The sequence below is a fragment of the Ochotona curzoniae genome, unplaced genomic scaffold (genome assembly GCF_017591425.1).
Source record: "Ochotona curzoniae isolate NIBS_2020 unplaced genomic scaffold, NIBS_Ocur_1.0 contig_3037, whole genome shotgun sequence".
NCBI lineage: Eukaryota > Metazoa > Chordata > Mammalia > Lagomorpha > Ochotonidae > Ochotona > Ochotona curzoniae.
Genome location: NW_024465699.1, coordinates 1,055,574 through 1,081,581, shown reverse-complemented (window position 1 = coordinate 1,081,581; position 26,008 = coordinate 1,055,574). Strand labels below are relative to the sequence as shown.

At 40.6% G+C, this 26,008-nt stretch overlaps 1 protein-coding gene across 2 annotated transcripts in view; it reads right to left on the bottom strand.

The window, feature by feature from the left end:
- Positions 1-26,008, bottom strand: part of DPP10 (dipeptidyl peptidase like 10) — a 1,236,914-nt gene that overhangs the window by 604,011 nt on the left and 606,895 nt on the right. Inside the window, exon 1 of one of the 2 annotated variants that reach the window (XM_040979105.1) lies at positions 15,146-15,217. The exons of the other annotated variant lie outside the window; for it this stretch is intronic. Within the exon in view, the coding sequence (XP_040835039.1) occupies positions 15,146-15,217 (72 nt within the window). Of the gene's footprint in view, positions 1-15,145; positions 15,218-26,008 lie in introns of those variants that run through there. 2 annotated transcript variants of the gene reach the window in all.

Here is a 26,008-nt window from a genome sequence, read left to right as displayed (position 1 = left end):
GGGAAAGTGTGACACTGCTTATTGCTACTCCTTGAAGGATCACAACGAAACACTGCAAGTTGTCACAGAGTACAAATCGCTTACACACCATCACAAGCTGCAAAGATGTATGCCAGGAACCATTTGTATATTTGAAGGTCTTCAAAAACTCCATGGCAAATGTGCTTAATGAATTAAAAAAACAAGCAGCACCAAATGAATTTATTTAATCTCATTTTATGCCAATTTTTGAATGATCATACTGCATACACATGTCCACAGGCACACACGTGTGCACACACAAACATACACATTTCTCACCAACGAGATATAATTGTCACCCAAACCAAATATGCACAATGAGAATGTTGGCCACATAGAAAATACAAACTACACAATAAAGTAAAAAATAAGCAGTTACTTTTCTGTTCCAAATATTTTGAATAAACAGCATTGTAGTAGAGCTGGTTGAGGTGCTCCCTGTGGTGTTGGCATTTTATGTAAGGGCCACAGTTTGCATTCTGGCTGCTGTAGTTCTGATGCAGCTCACTGCTACTGTACCTGGGTAACCAAGTGCCACTCATGTGGGTGACCAAGGATGAATGCTAGGCTGTTTGCCTTGACTCAGCCAGTCCCAACTTTTACAGCCATATTAGGAGTCAATCAGAGGATTAAGGCGATATTCTCTCTCTGTTCTCTCTCTCTCTCTCTCTCTCTCTCTCTCTCTCTCTCTCTCTCTCTCTCTACTGACCTTTCAAAGTCAACAATCTTTGTGGTCAGGGAAGGCAGTTGAGAACGGCCCAAAGCCTTGGGACCCTGCACCTGCATCGGAGACATGGAAGAGGCTCCAGGCTCCTGGCTTTGGATTGGATCAGCTCAGCTCAGCTCCGGTCATTGCAACTGCTTGGGGGATGAGTACTTGGATGGAAGATCTTCCTTTCTGACTTATCTCTCTCAGTATATATTACTTTCCAATAAAAATAAAATAAATATTAAAAATACTTACAAAAAGTAAATAATCTTTTAAAATATGTTGAATAAGCATGAAATTCTACATAGCTGAAATTTTGGAAGCAAACTAGATTTCCAGTTGATCTCCCAGAAGATAAGACTCACGCTTTCAGCGGTAATGCAGCTCTGGTCTAATTTCTTCATCTCCCTGAGCTTTCCTTCATGTTTAAAATGAAGATGATACTAACTTATAGCAGAATCTAATGAATATTTTTATTCCAACTATCATCATTATGATTATTATTCACATAGAATAAACCATTAGGAAAGTGATTGATTATTAATATATGTAGCATTACATAAGTCACTAAAACAGCTTTTCCATTTACTGCCTGTAATACTATAGGTTTCAAGAAGCTTTCTGATCCTCAGATTTTTGTAAGCCAAACTGGAATAAATGTAACATCATTATGTAGGGTTAGGATGAGAAACAAGAGCTCAGCGCTATACCATAGACGTTAAAGTCCTCGCCTTGCACATGCTGGGATCCCATATGTGCGCTGGTTCTAATCCCAGCAGCCCTGCTTCCCAACCAGCTCCCTGCTTCTGGCCTGGGAAAGCAGTTGAGGATGGCCCAAAGCCTTGGGACCCTGCACCCTGAGAAAAACCTGGAGGAGGCTGCTGGCACCTGGCTTCAGATGGGCTCAGCTATGGGCATTGCGGTCACTTGGGGTGTGAACCATCAGATGGAAGCTCTTCCTCTTTGTCTCTCCTTCTCTCTGTATACCTGCCTTTCCAATAAAAATGAATAAATCTTTCAAGAGAAAAAAAATGAGAAACAAATTGATCGAGGATTTTTTACCATTACATTAGGCATATAAACAGTATTCACACAAAAGTTCAGCTGGTGTCAGGAACTGTAAAATATCAGTAATTTGGATGTTTTTAACTTTTAGCACTTTCTTTATATAATTGAAAATTTATGCAGAGCTGTCAGAATTATTAGTTATTTATTTTTATTATTTTTCTAAAGGGAAAGAGATATAGACAGGCAGACCAATGGTCTAAGAGTGATTAGTTTCCTGAATGCTTATAGCAATCAGGCCTGACCCAGGCTGGAGCCAGGAGCCGGGAATTCCATCCAGGTCTCCCACGCGAATGGCAGGAGCCCAAGTTTTCTGGCCATTATCTGCTCCCACCTGGGATGTGTCCTGGCAGGGAACTGGATCAGAAGCGGAGGTAAGACTCCATCATTGGCACTCTATGGCACATAGTCATCCAGCATGTTAGCCTCCCGGCCTCATTACAATGCCCACTCCACAGACTCATCATTTATAACAAGTGCTGGCATGGCCAATGTCATACATTATAATAAAAAATCATTGCTAGCAATAAATAAAACGTCTTGTCTCAGCATATGGTTCACAGAATAGCCACCATCTGGCACATGCTATAAATGTCGAATCTTGGAATGGACCCCAGATATACCAATGAGAATCTGCTTTTCTGGGGACAGGAGACGATTCAGGAGGCAGTGCTTAACATGACATTTGGATTGTTCATGTGACAAACTGGATGTCGATGTTCATCCCCAGCTCTTCCTCTGATCCCGCCATCCCTGCTTAGGTGTCCCCCGGGAGGCAGCAGGTGCACAGGTGAGACACAGATGTGAGTTCTGTAGTCCTAGCTTTGGTTTTTTGCCTTGGTGGTTGAGGACATTTGTGGCATAAGCTAACAGATCATGATCTCCCTCTGTCCGCATTTAACACACTGCTTCTTAAATAAATAAAACTAAAAAAGGTCTCTAAAAAGTTTCAAAGAATCTTTTTGCCAATAGTCCCAAATAACTCACATGCATATCAAAATTTTTAAAGTAATGACGAAAAACTAATACATTAGCTGCCAGTCATATACAGATATGTTTAAATTAATGAAAGTAAAATTTAACATTTGTTTCCTCAGTGTGATGAGCTACCCACAATTCAACTGTCAGTAGCCACAAGTGGTTGATGGCTTCCATTTAGGAAAGCACTAATTTGGAACATTTTCATCATTCTGAAATGGACTACTAGACAGTGCTGTCCTAGACTTTCCTACGAGAAAGCAAAAGATATTTTAGGAAAATAATTCCAATAATTAAAAAAAAGTAATCAACCACTTTTGTCCACAGCAAATTCTCATCAAGGCCTACTAAAAACTAACTAACTAACTAACTAAACAAAAAAATAAATAAATAAAATGCTGGGCCTGGCACAGTGATGTAGCAGTTAAAGTCCTCACCTTGCATGTGCCGGGATCCCACATGGGTGCTGGTTCTAATCCTGGCAGTCCTGCTTCCCATTGAGCTCCCTGCTTGTGGCCTGGGAAAGCAGTCCAGGATGACTTAAAGCCTTGGGACCCGGCACCCACGTTGGAGACCCAGAAGAGCTCCTGGCTCCTGGCGTTGGATTGGATCAGTTTCAGTTTGTTGTGGCTGCTTGGGAATTGAATCAATGGATGTAAGACCTTCCTCTGTGTCTCTCCTCCTCTCTGTATATCTGACTTTCCAGTAAAAATAAAAATAAAACAAATCTTTAAAAAAAAAGCAGTTGGTGGGAATGTAAATTAGCTCAGCCACTGTGGAGAGTATGTAACGATTTCTTCAAAACCTAGAAATATACTTGCCATATGATGCTACAGGGTACACACCCAAAATACTGGGACACACTGTATCAAAGAGATACGTGCACTCCCAGATTAATAGCATTTTCCAGAATAGCCAAAATGTATAATCATTAAAGTGGCCAATCATCAGATGAATTACTTAGATAAAAAAAATGTGGTATATATACACAATGGAATAATATTCAGCTATAAAACAATACAATTGTACCATTTGCAGTTAAGTGGTTTCAACTGAAGGACATCAAATTTAACGAAATAAGCCAAACCCAGAAAGACAAATACTGCATAGTCTCCCTTACAAAAAGTAGAGTAAAAAGAAAAAGTCTACGTGTATCAGTATTGTTTGAAATATAGTTTCCTAAAGCTTTACTTTTAAGATCCCTAATGCAAATACATTTTTAACAATTAACATAAAAACACAATCTTACACATAAATGATTTGTGATTTAATATTTACTACATTTTAGTGAAATGGCCATTTTCTGCCAGATTGGATTTATAGCTGTCACCTACACTAACAGTAAACTAGGGCCATTTTGTTTTTAACTTTTTAAACTTCACATCCACTCATGCATTAAGGCTTTACATTCTAATGCAAATTCAAAGATATAATCTCAAAAGAGGAGAGAGAAAGAGAAAAAGAAGGAAGGAATATCATAATATTCTTAACATTGCACAAATCACATTGAATCAGTTTAGAAGCTAACTAAAAATTAAGAGAAAAATAAATAAACAAATGCATTTGAGAACACTGGGGACCATAGAGGGAAAAGGGGCCTGGCCCATCTCCGAGCAGTGTTTCTCTCCAAAGCCCTATCATTCTGTATATTTCTCTTGCCCCTCCCCTGACATCAGTTCTCAGCATAAAATATACCATGCAATCTTGGAAAAAGGAATAAATGCAAATTCGAAATAAATTACAAACCAAGGAAGTCATAGTGGAATTCCAGATTTATGCAAATGGTTGAGAAAAGCTGTCTTTTATGATGTTGGTGCCCATGGATGGGAAAGACAAGGGAAGGAAAACTTCCAATACATCTTCAATCAATTCATGTGGTTGTTTTATATCTGTCCTCTAAAGGGAGTCCCGGTGGCAGCCACAACGTTCAGGGACAATGGCACCGAGCAATTGGATCTGAATTCCATTTTGCTGAGCCTTAAAGAACAAATCTTCACTTCCTGCTATGTAATTGCTCTATCTTCTATTCTCCACAGAGAAGCAATTTGGGTTGCCCAAATCTTTCTCCTCTATCCTTCAAAGACACCTGTCCCAACCTGTTGGGATGAAGTGTCAAGCAGTGTTGGCAGACTGGCCACATTCCAGCACCTGGCTGCTGGTGAATCAAATCTGACATGTGAGGCTCCGCTGGATCTGTAGAACGCTTTGCTAAAATTGCTTAAGAAGCTGGCGGGGACACTAAAGAGAGGCCCAGATTGTGCCATCTTCTGATGTGCGAAGTGTCATGGAAGATTCTGAGGAATGCAAGTAAAACTTGAGTAGGTTTGTAGGTTCATATTTTCAATGTCAGACTAGGGCATTATGTGATCAGCCCAAACAAGAACATATAACTTTAAGACAACATGTTTCTCAGACTTGAATTTTTAGTATATAAAATAGGCCTACAACTTATGAAGTCAGATGGTAAGGATAAATGAGTCGCCTTCCATAAAAGCAATACTAACAGTTTAAATGCTATGCCAGATAATAACCACTGTGTATACTTTTGAAAACGTTGGTAGCATGTTCTTTCCTGAATGACTGGATAAACTCCGCCCTCTACTCCTGTCCTTTCCCACACTCAAATGCTCTCACACAGCTCTACCAACTTGGTTGCTCATTTGTTGAAGACCTAATATGTGATGGATGCTTATTACATGTCCATTTGTGTCATTTTTACAGGCTTTTATTTTGGCAAGATGTAATGCTCTTAAGTCTAATAGACTTTCTGTCTTATCTAAAGTGAAGCATTTGGTCCTTCATCAGCAATACACACTTGGGGTGCGAACCATTGGATGTAGTATCTTTCTCTGCCTCTCCTCCTCTCTGTAATCTGTCTTAAAAACAACAACTACAACAAAACAAATGTTGTAACACTTTACTTTTTTTTTTAAGATTTATCTATTTTTTATTGGAAAGGCAGATATTCAAAGAGAAGGAGAGACAGAAAGAAAGATCATCCGTCCATTGACTCATTCACCAAGTGACCACAATGGCCAGAGCTAAGTTGATCTGAAGCCAGGAACCTCTTCCGGGTCTCCCACAAGGGTTTAGGATCCTAAGGATTTGGGTCATCCTTGAATGCACCAGGGACAACCTCTTTAATTCTAATCAACATTTTCCTTAAATGATATCACTGAAGACCAAGAAAATGACATCTTTGATTCTGATAAGAACATTAGCCTAAATTCAGGAGGGGGGAAATTTTGCTTCCAAACCATCACACTCATCACTGGTGTGATGTGGTGTTAGTCTTTGTCATCTACTGATATCTTTATCAGTCTGCCAGCTTACTTAATCACATGGACATTTATAAGACTTTCCAAAAAAAGGAAAAGAAAATTGAGAAGAAAGTATGTTCTAGTTTTAAAACACCTGGTCAGAAGGAAGAGCACAAATACGTCACTAGTAAGAATCATTGGAAGAATGTATGCCAGTAACACTGCGTTCAAAATCCAAATAATTTAATACATGCTTATCCACAAAAAATATTTTCTACTTAAAAACTGGCTTTTAATGCAAGTCAGCAGATGGTATTGTGTAACGAAACCTTGCTATGATATTTACTTATTTTCTTATAAGTTGTATAACCTCTTGGAACTTTTTGACCCTTTTGAAATATATTTTTCTCATTACAGCATGATGGATTCTGAGAGTTATACAGCAATTCTAGGTTTACTATGTCGCATGAGTCCAAATCTGCAATTTTACAACATGATGTCTTTGCCTTGGGTTTTGCTTACCACAAACGGTCTTGTGTGACCAACAAGTGATGTGAAGCTGACATTTCTGAGCCCAAGAAGTTAATCTGTGATTGTATTTAGCTATTTTCAAATATTTGCATGATCTGTGATTCCACAGCAGTACTTCTGGATTTGCTGCTACAGCTAAAGAACCATACCAGTTAGAAGGAATGAAGCAGCACACTGAATGCAGAATGTATTGTAAGCACGAGATGGAATTTAAGCATGGGATCGAGAAAGAACTAAACAAATTGAGGGCAGTGAATGCATCTTTGGTTCTCCACCCCCAAAAGTCAAACATTATTGACTTCCTTGCACTTATATGTGGCGATATAAAACTGGATGCCAGATATTTTCATAATCAATTCCTAATCCATATTTGCGTTAGAATGACATTATAAAATCTTCATATCCATAAAGCAGGAACTCAATAGTGAAAAAATGCAAGTTTCATTTGTAGGCAAAGAAACAGGGAAATACTTTAAAGTTCTAATTGCTAGGAACCTGAATATTTAGTGCATTTGATTTTGCAACTCCATGTTTGTCTGGTACTGCAATACAACACATATTAGTATCAATATGCAACATTATTTTTCAATATGTATTAGTTACTAATACTATACCATGGCTAACCATACAAACAATTCTGCAAGGAAATAATCTTTTCACTTTCAGATAAAGAATCAAATTTAGAAAGAGAAGTTAAGTTGCACAAACTAGTAAATTATGGGGCTAGAGTTTAATGTCAGGTGAAAAAAAAAGTACAAACATTCTTACCGACTCAATTCTTTTTCTAAATTATTATTTACTACAAATATTTCTTAGGTCTCATGCTGGAATTTAGCACTCACACAATTCCAGCTGGGAAAAAATTACCATAATTTCTAGAAAAGTCTTATCTATCAAGAAATCCAGTGAATTGGAAATCATTAGCTGCTATTAACTGTCTAGAAGCGCTCCAATATTCACCAACACACATTCCAAAGTTAAGCACAGTCCTCCTTTAGGAGGGAACCATCTAATCACTACTCCATTGCTATTAAGTTGCACCCTGAAATGCTAAGTGCAGAAATCAATAGCTGCTCATTCAGTCTGAAAGGGAGAGAAAAATCTAAGAAAGCCAGTTCTGCTAGTGTAAAAAGTGATGTTGTCATTTTCCTGGAGCAGCTGGCCTCACAGTTGACTTTCAGAATGACTTTATGGCTCTGGGGTGACTTCCTGCCATGGAAAACTGGAGAAGATGTATATGCTACTCTTTAAGTCTTGTGACGATGCCAAAGTTCTGAGGAAAAGTGATCTAGAACGAATACCTCACATAAAAGAAGCCAGGAAAGGTTATGCAAATATTTTCCATGGACACAACACTATAAAAGACACACATACAGAAACACCAACACATAGATATGCATTTGGTTCCAGCAATGTCAAGAGCTAAGGGAGACAGTTGCGGCACAAAGACATGGCCATGAGCTGCACAGAACCAGCTAAGTCTGGAAAAATGAGATTTAGAAAACGATTCTATGTGAAGATAGCTGGAAAGAAGTATGCTTCTAATTCTAACCAACTCTCTGACCTTAGATAGACCTTCAACTCTGTATTGCCTGTTTTCTGACCTGAGCACAAAATGTGCTGGTGCCCGGAAGCACAGCTCCTCCACAGCTGATCAGTAAATGCATTAAGACTCGTTAATAAAGGGAAGAGTTTAAAAAGAAAAGGAGGGTTAGGCCTAAGTCTTCAACACATCAACAAATCATGTTTTGCAGGGAAAAAAAAAGAGGGGGATGGTGGAAGAAACTGGCTCAGGGTTTAAAGACGGCACAGACGCAAGGGGAGAATCAATCGCGCCCTTCTGTAACACAGAGCATCTCTGTGACCACAGAACAATTCACCAGCAGCCGCACATGCAGACGAAACCGCAAAGAATGCCAAGCAGGACCACAGACGCCATCCCTCATTTTATGTATTTACAAACCTGTTCTACAGATGTAAAGACAGGTGGTGAATTTCTTCCTATTTCAACTCCGAATTCGAAGCCTTCAAGGTTACTAATAGGGACCTGACCATCCCAAAGTGCAATACATGCAGTTCCTAAAATCAGAAAGAATAAGATAAATCCTGATAAAGATGCAGATTGTAGCTTCAAAATGAACTGACTTTTTCTTGAAAGACTTATCTTTTACAGACTTCAAAAATTGAATGAGGGAAAAATCTGTTTTTGACTTTGTTTCTGAAACTTACAAAACAGACAGAAAAATTATCAGAAAATCACAGGTCCCAGGAAATTTAAACTATACACTAGCAACATCAAACAATATTTGCCTATTTTTAAGTTGTTTATGGGTTTCTGACTCTATTTTGAAAAGATATATTGTAGATTTCTGCTCGAGGGTTACCGGAGATGCTTATGTTCAATTCTGTATCTAAAAAATTAGGAATCATTATGCAAACTTATGCAACACTGAATTAAAAGGCTGCTTATATAAAGAAAAAAGACTCTTGTCACTTGTTGTAGAACACGTGGAAGAAAAAAATGGCATGCCTTGCAATCATTAGCTTGTATTAAAATGATTTCTGGAGGCAAAATATGATGAATGAAAGTGAACTGGAGTTTTCGTTTACTCACGCTTCTAACCAAAAGAAAACTCATGTTCCAGTTACAGGAAAGGACTACTTCTCCCTGCACAAATAGCATTAATGCATCGTCAAGTGGTCACTCAGGCCCATTATTGGAAAATAAACCACAAAAGAACCTGCCATTCAAGTTCTCAGCTATATAATTCACATTTGCCATGTTGTTGTTTTCAAAGAAGACCTCAGATGTAATAAGAAAGGATCTTTATATAGAGCTACAAAAAGAGATCTAGAAAAAGATAATACAGCTAGCCATTTTGCATGTTTCTCTTCATTTCATATCTTGTAACTTGATACATAACGTTTTGTCTTAAGGAAACTGAAATGTATGAAAACTTATAATGATATTGACAAAATGTTTTGTCTTAAGAAAATTGAAATGTATGAAATCTTATAATGATATTGAAAGCAGATAACATGTAATTTGACTGCAGCATATTCCCGCATGCAAAGTGGTAAATTTAGCTAACTTTTCTTAAATTTCAACTCAGCACATCATTTCCCTTACGCAAACACCTAGGTCAATAACTGCTGGGTGCCAGACTTATGGAAATACAATATAACACTCAATTATGAAAAAAGAAGACAAAAGTCTTTTTGCAAAACAGGTGAACTATCATCTAGAGAGAGTGACAAAAAGAAAAACATGAAGTTACCACAAAATTTTATCTAATAACCCATTATAGTGGATCTGCAAAATACAAATTACTTTTAAATGGTCAATATATATAAGACTCACAGAAAGAAAAAGAAATTTTCTGTAAAAGTCAAACCATAGTATATTGCTAATAATTACTTAACAGATTGTAAAACATAGCAGTTACACCATCACTATTAGAAAGAAGCATATTTTCTATGATAAGCTTGAAAGTAGTTATCATCTATGCTATTACATATAGGTAGTTATGAAAATCTGTAAACCAAAGGCAGTTTTAGTTTAACAAAAAAAAAAAAAAAAACAAATCTACAGGAGAAGAGTTTTCTCTGAAGAGCTCCATTCTGTCCAGAGAACCTACTCCTCGACCCTCCTACTGCTGGGCAAAGAAAAGAGCTTTGCTCTGGTCAATAGATGATAGATTATAAGCATGTCTACCAGCTAGAGAAAAGGCAGGCCAAGTGGACAGATGCCACCAAGTTAGACAAAAGTAAACAAATCGGTTATTGTCCAAGAGGCTTTGCAGGAGAAACTTCAAAATCATGGCAAGCTCATAATGTTGCTAAACTTCATACTTCTGCGTGGATGAGGGCAGAAACATTTCCAAATATACATGAGGAAAACTTTAACTTCTTCCATGGACAACTTTACACCATTTCTTTGTTCTATTTGGAACTCATCCAGGCCTTCAGATGGGGGACAAAAAAACCCTCTAAACTTTCTTGATTGGTGCACATCTTTATACACGTCTCTATTATATTGTCTCAGTCGTATACGAACTTGGTCAAAACACACACACTCTTCAAATATGAAAAATGCACAATATGAATTTTAATATTTGGAAGATCAAGAAATGTGGCATGTGTGTGCTTTAATGTTACATAGATATCTCTGTAGACAACTCTTTGTGAAAAATCTCATTTGAATGATGCACAACCCAACCTCCCCACCAAAAGCCGCAAGCAAGAAGGCCACCATCTCCGGAGTTCTGGAGGCACCATTGTGGTGCACATCCTCCTGTTACACTACAGCTGTATCATCACTCATATACAAACTGCATTTCTGTTTTCTTCAAACATCCTTGCTCTCATGCTAATTCTTGTGAAATGTATTGCATTGAAAACAAAATGTAACATCTTCAGCAGCCAGAATTTCCTTTCAACCTGACTCCTTAAATGTTAAGACATTAAAGAAATAACTTTTGATTGAATGGAAGGCTGGATGGAACAGTTTGTTTGAGTCCCGGGTGTCTGTGTCACAACCCTGATGAGCAGAACTATTATCGCAATACATGCAAACACAAATGCACATGTAATCATGCAAATTAGAGCACTGAAAATGTGACAGGCTGTAGAACCTTGAGGTAATAGACTATGAGGGTGAATTTCAAGAGACTGGTTTTCTACAGAAAACAAGATTTTAAAGAAAATGATATACAGCTAAGTTGCTTTTAAAAATTCCCTACTTAGTCACACTGTAGAAGGTGACAGTTTTTTTTTTTTATGCTTTGCTTTTGTGTGGTACTTTTTTCTTTTGCTTTTTGGATGTAAGAGGATGGTCAAAAATTTTAGGCAATATTTTTATCCATTGGAGTTTGCAGAAGGGTGCCATCTTGTGGAGACATTAGCAAGCTCTATTATTTTCTCTGCCTTAGCAAGGAAATAATACTGAACAAACTTGAGCCTCACTAACAGTAGCAAGTAATACAGATTTTTTAAAAAATATTTCCTATACTTTAATGGATATCTGTTTCTTTTTGTATTATTCAGGTGAATAAAGGGGATATCAGCATTATATTTTATAAGAACATTTACATTTGTATTTGAAACTTAAAACATTTTCTATGCACTTTACATTCAAGGCACATGCATGTGCATCCACACATCCACACAAAGTTGGCAGTTATCTTTAATTCTCCTATAAGGAACATGCTGTATCAGGATGTGCATAATTTGGGAGATGAGTTGACACTGTACTAAAGGGCTCCTGACTGAGCCCTCACCACTTGGAAGAAAAGCCATGTTTCCTGACTCTTTTAATTCTTGGTTTTCTCATCTCTGAAATGGGGATAGCACCAGGAGACTCTTCAAAAACCTGCTTTGAACATCAAAGTGACAAGTAAACACTGCCAAGTAAACTCCCAGAACAAAGCTCTTTATGGGGCAAACATACAGGACGTCATTCTTTAAAATAATAACACATTACACTGAGCCACTGGAGAGCGTGAAAACCACAATGGAAAATGGAATATCGATCCTGTCACATGTCAATGGCTGACGGGACTCCTGTCAACACATTTATTTTGTAAATAGGGAGGCTCATGAACACAAAACATACCTTTGTAACCACTTCTTTTAAATTTATGTTGTTTTTAAAAATAATTGCCAGATAATAAAAATAGCTCCAATGATGAAGATTGGTTGTACAAGTGTTACAGTAGCATTTATTGTTGCTAGTCCTTTGGATGGGGCTGCGTCTGGCCGTGTAGGAGTGTGCCAGAGGAGAGTAAATACCTAAGATGAGTGAGGGCAAGCCTCTACAGTATTGTACCAACAACCAAACAGTGTGGTTCATGAGCATACTCACCCAGAGAAAAGACCATGGTTTTCCTGTCTGCTATAACTACGAGTAGGAGCTTGTGTCCTGAGGACCAGTTTCCTGAGGTTTCAGCAGACATCTCAACCATGGAAAGTGAAAGGCCTGTTTGGCAACACTCACCAGCTTAAATCATTCCAAATCGATACACAGTGAGTGAGTGGCTGGAAAGTGGCCCCTACTTAAAGGACTAGATAGAATTTCATATAGTTTCGTTTAGGGTTGCAAGTCCTTTAACAAAGCATGGAAACCAGCACAATTAATCTTGTCTTTATGGAGATAGTCTTGGAACGCATGAAAATTACAACTATAGGGTTAGACCGTAACGGCCAACACTGTACATGCACAAGCCTCACAGAGAGGAGGAGTACAGACATTTACAACGATCATCCACATCACTCAGCCATCACTCCATATGTCGAGCTTGGAACAAACAGTAGATAGAGGTATTACGTGTGGGCACTCGAAAAACCTCAGGAGGATGCCTGCCTGGGTGTTTCTGTTTGACTTCCCTCCCCACTGCAGAATCAGCCTGTCTTATTGGAACCAATCTCTCTTAGAAAATGCATTCCACTGTCAGTACAGAATCACATACATGCTCAGAAAGTCACTTTTAAAACACTAAATTCAAACAATACTTCTGCAAATGGCCGTTCTCTAAGTACTTGAAGCGGTCATTAAAAAAAGGTATAGGAACAAGAAAAAAAGAATTGAATATAGAAGCTATCCCTCCAAGGCATCTTAAGTTTCCAGTTTTCTCCCCACAGAAGGACTGGCTCTGCACACACAACTTGTGCCTACTGTTGACTTGCATGTTTTCAGCTGTGCCTTGCACCTGCCTCCCACCTCCACTGCCGCTGAACTGTTTGCAGCACCTCAAGTAACCAGCTGGTGTCACAGGTTAGTGAGCATGGTTTCACGTGGGGACTTTCATCTGATTAATCATTCTTACTGGTAACATCATTCCAAGAACACTAGACAGGCTTTCTGGCTTGTTAAGGAAATTTAAGAGCTGCCTGCCTGGAAGAGGATGTGGAACCCACATTCTACACTCTCTCTCTCTCTCTGTCTCTCTCTCTCTCTCTCTCCCTCTCTCTCTCTCTCGCTCTCGCTCTCTCGTGTGTACAGCCAATTTCTACATTGTGATGCATTGGGGATGAAAAACAACCATAGGATTTTTATGGCTATCCCAAGATACAGAGGAAAAAAAAAAAAAGATGACTTAAGAAAACAAACGCTTTGTAAAGACTGCAACATGCATCGCCCTAGCTGCGGATAAAGGAGAGGGAGCTTTAAGACACGGAGTAATCCCCACCACCTGTATGAAACATGTGAGGGAAACAAGAAGGGAAGAAAAGAGAAGAGACCATCAGCCCGGAGAGATTACCAAAGACGGCAAGATTCCTCTCAACACCCCTGGCCTCCTCCGCTACCTTGCAGCCACTCCTGGGAGATTTGGACAGCTCCCTTCAAGCAGCTCTACAGTGCTTAGCACACGCGAAGAGCTGCGATGCAACCGTGCTGGAGCTGCTCCCAGCCCCAGCGCCCCACTCGGAGAACACAACTGGGAGTGTCTGCGAGGAACGCCTCCAGCGACGGCCTTGAGAGGCGCGTAGGGGCCAGGAGCCCCAAGTCAGGTGCCCCGGTGCCTGGGCTCTCCAGCTCCCTGGTTACCCACTGACCCAACTGCAGCTCTCTAAGCCCGGGAGTCCCTATTGGATGCAAACGTGCCACACCTGGAGCTGACTCCAGCAGCCTCCCTCCTCCTCAGCAAGGCACCTGGGCGCTTCAGACCCTCCAACTTTGGCAGGAAGAGACACGGAAATCCACCCCCCCCCCGCCCCCGACCCCGACCCAATGCAGGGAAAAATACAAGATGTGGACCCACTGCACGGTTTATGCTAGAGAACCATTCAGACAGAAACAAAAAGGGTTGGTGCGTGCGTGTGAAAGGACCGAAGAGAGATCGGAATAACCCAGGCGACATAGCGGACCTCCCCTCAGCAGAGAGAGCACGTCTCGACTCAACAAATCGCCACAACTCCCAGCTCCCCTTCTCCCGCTTTATAATGAATGCCTCTCCCATCCCCTTCTCTCCGTTTCACTCAGCGAAATCCAAATTCCTGGGGCACCCCCATCTCAGCCCTGTCACCCTTTTCTCTTCGAAAATAAATAAACAAACAATAATACTAAGAAAAGCAAAGGAAAAATTTCGCCGGCCTAAAGGTCACTTGCCGACTCCGGTGCTTCGGCCAGAGCGCGTCCTGGCTACCAGCAGGCAAGGCTGGAAGGCGGCAAGTGAACGTTTCCAGAAGCGGGGCTGGAATCCTCCTGCACCGCTGGACTGTGGGGTCAGGACCCACTTCCTTGGCGCGACCATCTCTCCCTCCCTTGGTGGCCCGCCCGCCCGCCCGCAGGGGTTCCCGGGAGCGCCCCTAACCTTTACCTCTCTCCCCCCTTCCCCGCGGCTCTCTGCCTTGCGCATCCTCTCGCCCGGTCCCGGAGCGCTCGAAGATGCTCTAAGTTCCTGCGGAGTCCATGGATGAACAGAGGAAAGCCTCAACTGGGGCGGGGGGGGGGGGGTGGGGGGGGGGGAAAAGGAGGCGTGGGAGCCGAGCCGGGGAGGAGAGGCGGGGTAGAGGGTGGGGGGAACGCGGACTGGAACCACCCCTCCCTGAGCAGCCTGGCTGGAGCCGCCAACTCTCTCACCTGGTCCGCCGGCTGCGCCTGGCTCGCCCTGGCCCCGGGGGTGGGCTGCTGCTCTTGCTTCATGGCTGTCATCGCCGGCGGCCCGCGTTGGCGCTCACTTCCTAGCGGGCACTTCAGACTCGGGGACCGTGGCTTGGCAGGGATGGCATGTCAAAGGCGCCCGTCTCTCTCCGAATTGGCCGAAGGGGAAAGCGTTGGGGGAGGGGGAGGGGAGTGACGGGGAAGGGAAGAAGAGTGGCGGCCGGCGGCTCTCCCCTCGCAGGATGACTCCTCTGGCTACTGCAGACGGGAGAACTCGCCCTCTCCCCCGCCCTCTGCTCCCGAAAGCGCAGCGAGCCTCGGGGACCAGATGCGCCCCAGTGGCAAGTTAGTGGAGCGGCGAGCGCCGGGCTCCCGGCACCTGACCGCGCTGGAGCGGCGTCTGGCAGCGCGGGAGGAGCCTGACTGGCATTCTACCGCAGTCCGCGCCCCCCGCCCGCCCGCACTGCTGCCCGCCCTTGGGGGCTCCCCGCACCGAGCTCAGAGCACCAGGTGCAGCCGCCGGGAGCCGAGCTCCAGCATCTCCCCAGCAACCGCAGCGCGGGAGAGAGCCCTGCACCGCGCGCGGCCAAGGCGGCCGGGCTCCACGGGGGCCCCCCCCGAGCCCCCGCCACCAAGCCCGGAGCCCCTCCGCCCCCCGCGGGCTCTTGCTAAAACCCGGAGAAACGGAGCGCGCCCGTGCGAAGCCCTCGATGGTTCGAACGTGGCCACTGGGCATGCTCCAGAGCTCTGAGAGAGCCGGCGGCAAGAGAGACTGGGAGTGCAGGACAAGGGTCCACGGCTAGGACAGGCTGCATCTGGCCAGACCTGAGGAGTTGTCCTGGATGGTGAACTGAGGCTGTGCGCCTCTCGACTGGGGACAGTGGACATCTTTACTCTCCAGTCCGCATTTCCTCGCTAGCTACCTAGTTAATGCCAGTGAAATTCCAAAAGGTTGCTTAAAAGCAGCACTCACACCAAGATTATAATCCCATACTTTCCCACTTTTATTTTTATACTGGACACACGAAGGAAACACACACACACACACATTTAAATTTTAAGTCTTTTTGGGCAGCACTGCCTCTCGCATTCAAACTATGTTTATTGAGCATCTGACATATACTGAGCACAAGTGAGAGCTAAGAGGCTGCAACGAACAGAGGAATCTACAATACACACTCTACCAAAATTCCCACAACTTACATTGCAGAGAGATGGGGAAGCTCAGAGCAAAGAGGAAGTAAGAGTTGAAGCAGCTCTTTGACAGTGTGTGTGTGTAAGAGTCCATCAGTTCCCTGCAGGTGCACTAACAGTAGGTTTCCCCAGGAAGCCAAGAACACTGACTGCCTCAAGGAGATGGCAGAGGAAGGACAGTCAGTCTCAGGCACAGGTAGCTGGGGATTGCTCACCGCAGGAAAGAAAGAAATATTACAATCGGGATGTCCATGAATCCAAAGCAAGTGTGGTGAGTAAATTCCAGCAGGAGGGACAGAGAACACGGGTGGGGGCGGGGGGAGCAGAGTGGAGGTGACAGCTGAGTTAGGTTGTATGAGCTAAGGAGTCCATCTGTCAGCATCCTTCACTCAGTGAGCCAGCATTGCACAGCCAAGAGCTGTCAGGGTGGGACTGGCCCAGCCTGAGTCCCAAATTAAAGTGTTTGTCCTGAACAGGAATTGTAAACTTCGGGTCCTTCAATATGCTTCCTCCTCATTAAAAAAAAAAAATAGTGTTCACCAGTAGACCTATAGAATATATATTACAGAGTTACAGAGAGTACTGGGTGCTTTATTTGAGCCCGTTTTTATAGAAATGATTTCTTGTGAGGAGTAATTACCACCTGTAAAAATATGAAACAAATTTCAAGAATGAAACAGGACAGCCATTGTTGACTTCATAGAGTTAAAACGGCAAGCCAGATTTTCTCTCACATGCAGCTTAGAGGAGGGGTGTAAGGTCCTCATTATTTAAAGTGTTTTTCTCATACTTCTATTCTTCCCCTTCTGTCCACGTTTTAAATATACCCACATTTCCAATGTTTCCACTTTGGAAAATTAGCCTGATTTGAAGGGATTCACTTTCTGTCATTCTGTTATGCAGGACAAACCCACACCCGAGGGAATTAGCCTCATTCTACTTAAGATTCCTTATTTGAATATAAGAGCTGAACTTGCATCTAGTTTCTGAATTCAGCATAAAATTCACTCTGGTTACAGATTAAGACATAAATTGTTTTGTTTCATGGACTGTGGATCGTGTGTCGCACGTGTGTGTGTGTGTGTGTGAATCTTCTTTTTTCTTTCTTTTTAAAATTTATTTTTATTGGAAAGGTGGATATACAGAGAGGAGGAGAGACAGAGAGGAAGATCTTCCATCAGAAGGTTCACCACGCCCCCAAGCGGCCTCAATGGCCGGAGCTGAGCCAATCAGAAGCCAGGATCCAGGAGCTCTTTCAGGTCTCCCATGCAGGTGCAGAGTCTCAAGGCTTTGGGCCGTCCTCAACTGCTTTCCCAGACCACAATCAGGGAGCTGGATGGGAAGCAGGGCCACCGGGATTAGAACCGGCGACTATATGGGATCATGGCATGTACCAGGCAAGGACTTCAACCTCTATGCTGTTGTGCTGGGCCCTTCTTTCTATTTTATGCTTTTGTTTAAGTCTTCATCTTTTGCATTGGATTATTAAGTAAACAGTATCTTCTAGCTGTTGACATTTAGATCAAAAACTAAGAAAAACTGATTGCCCAAACTTCAATGCTCTATTTTTCCTTTTTTTTTTGTATGCTATTCTAGAATCCCAAAGTAAGTTTCATTGCCTCATGTCCAACTTATTTTCTTATCAAATATTTCAATGATATTCCCAAATAAAGGACTTCCTTTCACCCTGAAAGAAAAAGCTATGATAAAGCTGTTCACAGATGGTTACATGGCGTTTCTAATATTATTAAAGAAAACAACATTCAAAAGCACCAAGTGATAACCATATGTCTACAACATATTGAAGGCACTCAAGGATATAACCTAGTGCAGCAGAGGCAAAGGGACCAGAAATAGACTAGACGCCAGCCTAGCGCTTTCTCCATCACGGCCTAGGGGTGCTGGCCAAGGTCACCTATTTCCCACCTCAACTTCCTTATCTTCTAAAACCAAAGCGCCTGTGTTGGATGGCCAGTATGAGCTTTCCCTTCTCAGAATGTGTGTAATTATATTTGCATTTTATAAATCAAAGTATAGATTCTGATTGAAGAGTAATTTACAAAGAATATAGAAATAAAAGATGAATTTATTTTGCAAGAAAAATTTTGAAATCCCTAGTCTCTTTTTTTCATAATAATCTTTTCACTAACCTTTTTGAGTAGGTCCATAAGCATTTGACAATTACCGGGAGAGTTAAAATGGCAAGAAAAATGTAAGAAAAAAAAATCACCTTTTTCATACTATAGCTTACTGAGCTAAATTATAGGCAGCCATACATTTTATAACGCTCATGTAATTATAAAGCAAGCTGTGCTATCATTTCTAAAAAATTGAAATATTCTCATACCTGAAAAAAACCTAGAGTGATTAGCCAGTAAAAGTTCCTTTCTAGGGGACTACTGTAGTGGTACTGCATCCTAATCCTCAGTCAGACCAGACATTAACGAGCAGGGTCTATCCTGGCTGCTCCACTTCCCATCCAGCGCTCTGCGTATGACTTGGGGAAACAGGTGGATTGGCCACATCCTTGGAACCCTGCACTTACTTGGGAGATCCAGAAAAAGCTCCCGGCTCCTGGCTCTGGATCAGCTCAGCTCTGGCCTTTGAAGTCATTTGGGGGACTGAACCAGCTCATGGAAGACCTTCTTTCTCTGTCCTTCTATTTCTGAAAGATCTTCCTTTCAAATAAAAATAAGCAAATTCTTTTTTTTAAAAAATTGCAAGGTGTCTAAACCTTGCAAACTAGGCCATTTTATTCTGAAAGATTTTCTTGCATTTGAGACTTGCCATAATCCTCTGATAACTGTTATGCCTCGAATCCTAGTTTTAGGTTTCCAGTAGGCATAACCTACAAAATGACTTTCCTAGTATATTTATTTGGGATTCCGAAGTCACTCAGAAATCTCACCCACAACACCATGAACATCTTCAAGGCCCTCATTCCTTGAAATTTTACCGCTTTAAAGTGAGAAAACAAGGCATCTCATCTCAAGTATTAAGGTGAATGCCTGAGGCTGCACTACCAGGATCTGAAAACATGTAAATTCCTATCACCATTAAAGTGTTTTAACATTGGAGACAGACAATCGTAAAATATATATATATATTTATTTATTTATTTATATGATGTATACATATATATTTTATAATATAATATATATGTATATATATCATACATGCTGTATTCAATATTCCAAATTGAATTGTAGACAGAAGCACAATTTACACTAATAACCACCAGGTAACAAAGCATGACTTAGACAAACTCTGCTTTGGCAGAGAAAGACAAACATAGTGGGGTTGATTTGTGAAGCCATGGAAACTTTAGAAATAAACATTTCAGTTTCAGGCTAACAGCATAAGGAAGATAGGACTCTGTAAGCGGCTAGTTTTTTAAAACCTCTCACTACTTTTTTCTTGTCTCTTCTTCCAGGGACAAATCTGCAGTGTCATATAAAGGCCATCTTGCCGGGATTTCCCTAGAAATAGCCAATCCTCTATTGAGTGTCTGTAATGAGCACAGTATCAGGAAGAACAGGGTTCATGAGCTGTGTCTTTGGAGACCTGGCCTGAAATGTGTCCAATTAGTTCATTGCAGATGAAGAAAAACCTCTAGCTGGTGTTTTCTGCTATCATTAAGTTTCGATTTATAAATCACCTTTATTCACCTCAATCGGCTTCTTAAATTCCCCAAAGTGTCCATTAAGTGTTTAGGCAGAGAAAACTGGCATGGTGGGCAATCCTCAGAAACAGGCTTTATTTCAGCATCTCTATCCAGTAAACGACAAGATATTTTTATATTGAAAGAAAGAAAAGACGTGAAGACACTCTATATTTAGGTAATATGCATGGGCACCTCTCATAGAGAACTGAGATGAAGCTAACTGAACTTTATTTCCATCCCTGGCTTTGACAGGGAGACTTTCCTGTTATAAAAATTCATAGCCCAATTATGATCTCTGGTGGAAGCAGACAGAGTTGCAATATCCTGAGAAGCATTCTTGCTATTCACTAGAGACCTAAAGATATTGACAAACGGCTTCTTCGTTCTGAGTTCCCAACTGGGAGACTTGCTTTGGTCACGATATTTACACATCTATCTTCTTTACACCCTATGCTCTTCTGTGACACATATGGGGAAACATGCGAGCCTTAAGGAAGTAAAACAGTCCGGATGCAATCCGGTGTATATTTTTTTCATAACATCAAAGCAGTTTTTGATTGTGAGGAATTTACCTGCTCTTATTATTTTTTACCCAGAAATTTTTGACACGGGACTTATATTTAGTGACCTTATTCTTTTTTTTTTTAAAGATTTATTTTTATTATTTTTTCATTGGAAAGGCGGATATACAGAGAGAGGAGAGACAGAGAGGAAGATCTTCCGTCCGATGATTCACTCCCCAAGTGAGCGCAACGGGCCGATACTATGCCGATCCGAAGCCAGGAGCCTCTTCCGGGTCTCCCACGCGGGTGCAGGTTCCCAAAGCTTTGGGCCGTCCTCGACTGCCTTCCCAGGCCACAGGCAGGGAGTGGAAGGGAAGCGGGGCTGCCGGGATTAGAACCGGCGCCCATATGGGATCCCGGGCGTGCTAGGAGAGGACCTTTAACCACTTGCGCCACCGCGCCGGGCCCTAGTGACCTTATTCTAAAATCAATGGTAATCAGTTAATATCTTTTATGTTGCCACAGCAAAAAAAAAAAAATGAAGAATGATATCTTGTCTCTTTAGAGGGCATTAGTGTAGATTTTTCTAATCTTCCTATTTCTTTAGAAAACAAAGTAGAGTTTTCTGAGTCTCTTTCTACAACGACAGAGGGATGTTAGACATAGAAAAACATCAGGAGACACTGGCGTAACATTTGTCCCTTTCAGATAATCACTCTGCCTTTGATGAAGAAATTTCTCTGAACCTGGTATTTCTTGTTTTTATTTAACCAAAACGATTTTCCAGTGACCCAAAATAATGTCCTTCTCTCTGTCCTTGCGAAGTACAAAATTATTGAGCCTACAAGCTTGTGGTTACATGCCTCTTTTCCTCACATAATTACCAGAACAGCACCAAACAAAATTTCCATTCTGGGCAATCTTTCATAAATTGAAGGAGAGATCACTACAGAATGATATTTACTAATTGTTGGTATGAAGGGTGGGTTTCCATGAGTATATTTCAAAAACTGTACTCAGACTGAAATTAAAAGATAAGCTTATTTTAGTAAGATTTTTAAATTCATGGACAATTATCTCATGTACATATTGCCATATTTTTTTGATGTTCCCTGATGTCTTTTATAGCTCTTTAACCATGTTTAATTTATGTTGCATGATTCAGTACTAGATTCAGCCTTTCCCATAAATTCCCTTCTTGAAATCTAGGACTATCAAGTAAAGACAGGTCTCATGCCTCGGGGTCCTCCCCTGAGAATTAAGAGGCCCTGACTTTTTCCTCTACCAATTAACTTTCTATCAGTGGCAATCAGTTTGCGATTCCCAAAAGAAAACTTGAAACCAAGCCCTTGGGCTCTTAACTCCTTCCTTTTAATACTCAGAATCACCTGCTTAGATTGTGCAAATAATACTTTCAGGATATCATGTGATGCCATTAATGTTGAAATCAGATAAACCAGAATATATCTCATTAAATTGTGCTGACTCTGTTAGCCTAGCTGTTGTGTTTCTTAGTGTATAGATCTCTTTTTATGTCTATGTATCATATTGGTCTAGGTACCAATATATTAACCATTTTGGATTTAGGAAAGGTTTTAAATCTCTCAAGTTCTATCCTACAAATCTACTCAAGTTCTATCATCAATTCTCTCATCAACTCAAAGAAGGAAAAGATGGGTAAAAGAAATAAGTGGGAGAAGGGAAAAAGAAAGGGGAGAAACTACATCATCATTACAAAGATGATCAGGGAGTCTGGATGTATCCTCTCTCATTTTTGTTAAATGTTCTCATGAGAATTATGAAATACTATTAACCTTATATGTCAAGCCCAGTCATTGCTTGCAATGGCCATTGGTTATATACTGTGTATTTTTATTCTGTGACAATTCACAGTCCATTTTGTAGCTTCTTCATTACTATGTGAACAAATGGCATCTGACGTTCTCAATTGTTTCATGATTGTTTTCTTGTGTTATTTCATCACCTATTATACTTAACAATTTGACATAAGAGCTACCGCAGGAACAAAAAGAATATAGCAAATACAATAGTTAATTTAAGCCAATGACTCTTTTTATTCTGATTGGCTCAACAGTGTTTTATGTAACAGGACATAAAAAGCCCCACTGGATGGAAGAGAAGTTCTCAGTGGTTCAACCCTCTTTTACAGAAGGTATCCATTCATTTTTCCACCTTTCCTAGGGCAAGTTCTATTGACAATCACTCCTAATCCACTCAATCATCTATTTATATTCAAAATATAGCCAGTGATTGAGGGAGAAAGTTAATTGAGGTAAAAGGTCAGGAATATGATGTTATGTAAAACAGCTTATATTCCAATAGACTGTTTATATAGTGCCAAAAGAATAAAAATTTCATTATAATCTTCTACTATCATGGCAAATATAAGAGTTATTCTTGTTTACATGCTTTGTATATATTTTAAATGAGCATGTTTATTATATATCTCACTAACTTTCACAATGTGTTTTTTTAATGGCAAGAAATTTTGTGGATGGAGTATACAAATATAAATAAGAGAAGTAGATACTTTTATACAAAAAAAAGGAGAAGCAGTTACTCTTACAGAAAAAAAAAATTAGATCCTACCGATAAAACAGTAGAGCAACTTAGTATACTTAACATGGAGAAGATGGACAAACATTCTCATGCAACTCAATAAGAGTTTAGCATACAACTAAATGAAGAAAAGTTTAATACACAAAATCAAACCTTCCAGGCTGATGAAATCAGGACCAGTCTACTGCTCTAAGGAGAAAGGATTATTTCTGGAAAATGGGCTTCAGTGATTTTAGATTCATGGATTTTAAATACTAATCCCTTAATTATCCAATCTGTAATTCTAGATAAAAAATAAAGTTCTACAATTCCCTAACATACCAAAAACCATACAGAACTGGGTACTCTCTATTTCTCCTGGTGTGTAAGCAGTGGGAAACTTAGGGACAAATTAATGACTCAAAAGCATTCAACATTTTCAAGGAGAGAACCAAAAACATTCCATGAATACTCACTGGAAAGCACATTGGCCAGTTTAAATTCATTCAGTGGAAATAGATCTAACCTTGAACATAGTTCCTAAAAAGAGGCTCATTGAAAAGTAAATTTTCATTGGTAGCTGACATTCATGCATTTTTATTAAGTACAAAACAGCCCAGCTATATATTTGTTCCAGCACCCTCTTTAAAGCATGCATGTACAGTAGGTATCCTGGGAAGAAGGAACACACATTTTGACTTTGCAGTGTAGAAAAAGTCTCACTCTATCACACAAAACAGGCTTGCTTACTTCTCATTATAGAAGTTCTGGGCTGCTTAAGCTCATGGGAAAGCAAGCCTCCATCACAATTCAACTGTCCCCCTCATTTGGATTAGTGACAAGGAAAGGTCACCCAAACACACTGAGTTTCATTATACTTTCTCTACCATGAGTTGCAAGATTCTTGGTGTCTGAGAAAGGAGTCTAGTGGGTTTTCTCAATGTTTGTGAAAACTGTTAACTTGTTAGCTTGTAATGAGTACAAAACTATAGACATTTTGTAGTTCTTAAGAAACTTATACCTGGGTCCCTATGCCATGGCTAATCCACAAGAGTTTGCATCCCATATGATTTTGCTGGTTCATGTCCTGGCTGCTCCACTTCTGATTCAGCACTCTGCTTATGGCTTAGGAAAACAGTGCAGGTGGCCTAAGTCCTTTGTAGCCTGTCCCCACATGGGAGGCCCAGAAGAAGCTTCTGTCTTCTATTCTGTTCAGCTCCAGCCACTGTACACATTTGGGATTAAACCAGCAGATGGATAACTCACTGCCTCTACTTTCTGTAAAGCAGCCTTTCAGATAGAAATAAACATATTTTAACAAAGGAGAAGTAAGCGAAGAAGAAGCAGCCGCCGCCGCCGCCACCTGTATCAGCTTATGAGACTGGAGTAGTACAGATCCTGTGAGATCTTAGAAATCAGCTTTCATGACACTTACCAATACAAGACAACACACTGAGAAAAAGTTACTGGGAATGACATAGAAACTGAACAGAGTAGAATTGATAAATATGAAGCAAAGAGAAACTTCAGATGAAAAGGTAAACAGATCATGGGAACCTAAGAAAGGCTGGCATCATGAGATTTTTCCCACTACTGCACAACAACATTAGAAGACAGATTATACTACAATGGAAAAGTAAATCTGACCTTTCAAGGATGTAAAAATTCAAGAAAAATGACAAAAATATTGTCCATAGAAAGCTACCAAATAGAAATCCAATGTTTATTTCGGCCTCATATGCAAAGCTACTATAAAAAATAAGAATGAGATCCCTGTAGAATAGAAATTAGTAAATCATGGTGAACCGGCCAATCAATCCACATAATTTTGTTACATAAAGTTTCATCGTAGTATTCTTTTTAGTGATGACAGTGGAATACTCTAACATTTGTAACAGAAACCAAATTGTCCCAGTACTGTTAATTATTCACTATCTTGAGCCTCATAGGAAATTTGCCAGCTTTTGTTATTGTAAGTCAAAACCCTGCCTCAAGCTATTAATGATGAAAACATTTTCAAAACTGTAACATCTTCTTTCCAAAAAAGCTAAAGGACAATAACTAAGTCATATAAACAAGCTTCATCTCAACTTTTACAGTGAAACTCAAGGAAGAATTAAATAAGGAGCAGGCATTTGACATAGTAGTTTCGACACAAATTTAGGACTCCTACATTCTTTAACAGAATGTGCAGTTGCACCTTGCTGTTCAACCTCTAGTTCTAGCTTCCTGTCTGTACGTAACATGGGAGGCAGTGGTGATGGCTCAACTTGTCCATCCCTGCCATCCGTTGGGAATTACTGAATCGAGCTCCAAGCTCCTTGCTTTGGTGTGGCTCGGCCTTGGCTATTGCCAGTGTTTGCAGAGACAATGAGCCGACAGAAAACATTGTTCTTGTTGTTTGTGTGTGTGTGCTTCTGTATGTGTCTGCTTTCTTGAATACATACAAATACAAAAATAAATATTTTCAAAAGAATGAAAGCGAGAATATCACATTAGAAATAAGGACCATTCTAGAAGGAATGCAAGAAAATAAACACACATGAAAAAAGAAAAAATCTAAGGAATCCGGATTGGAATGAAAAAAGTTTTACAAAATAGAAATGAGCGTTCAAAAAACCTGACATTTAGTATCAGTGTCTAATCACCATTGAATAATGTTCACATGAGCCCACATTGAACAAGTGCAAGTATATCCTCTGAGGACCAATTGGAACATATTGACAGTATAAATTGGGACTTAATTTGTAAACTTATTTGAGAGTGGGAGAAAGACAAAGAGAAGTAGAGAAACAAAGAGGAGAAAGGAGCACTCTCATTAACTCACTAAATATCTGAAATACATTTGAATGGGTTGGACCAGACCAAAGAACCAATCTGAGCATCCCACCTGGGTGAGAGAAATGCAGTCAGAAGACAGAG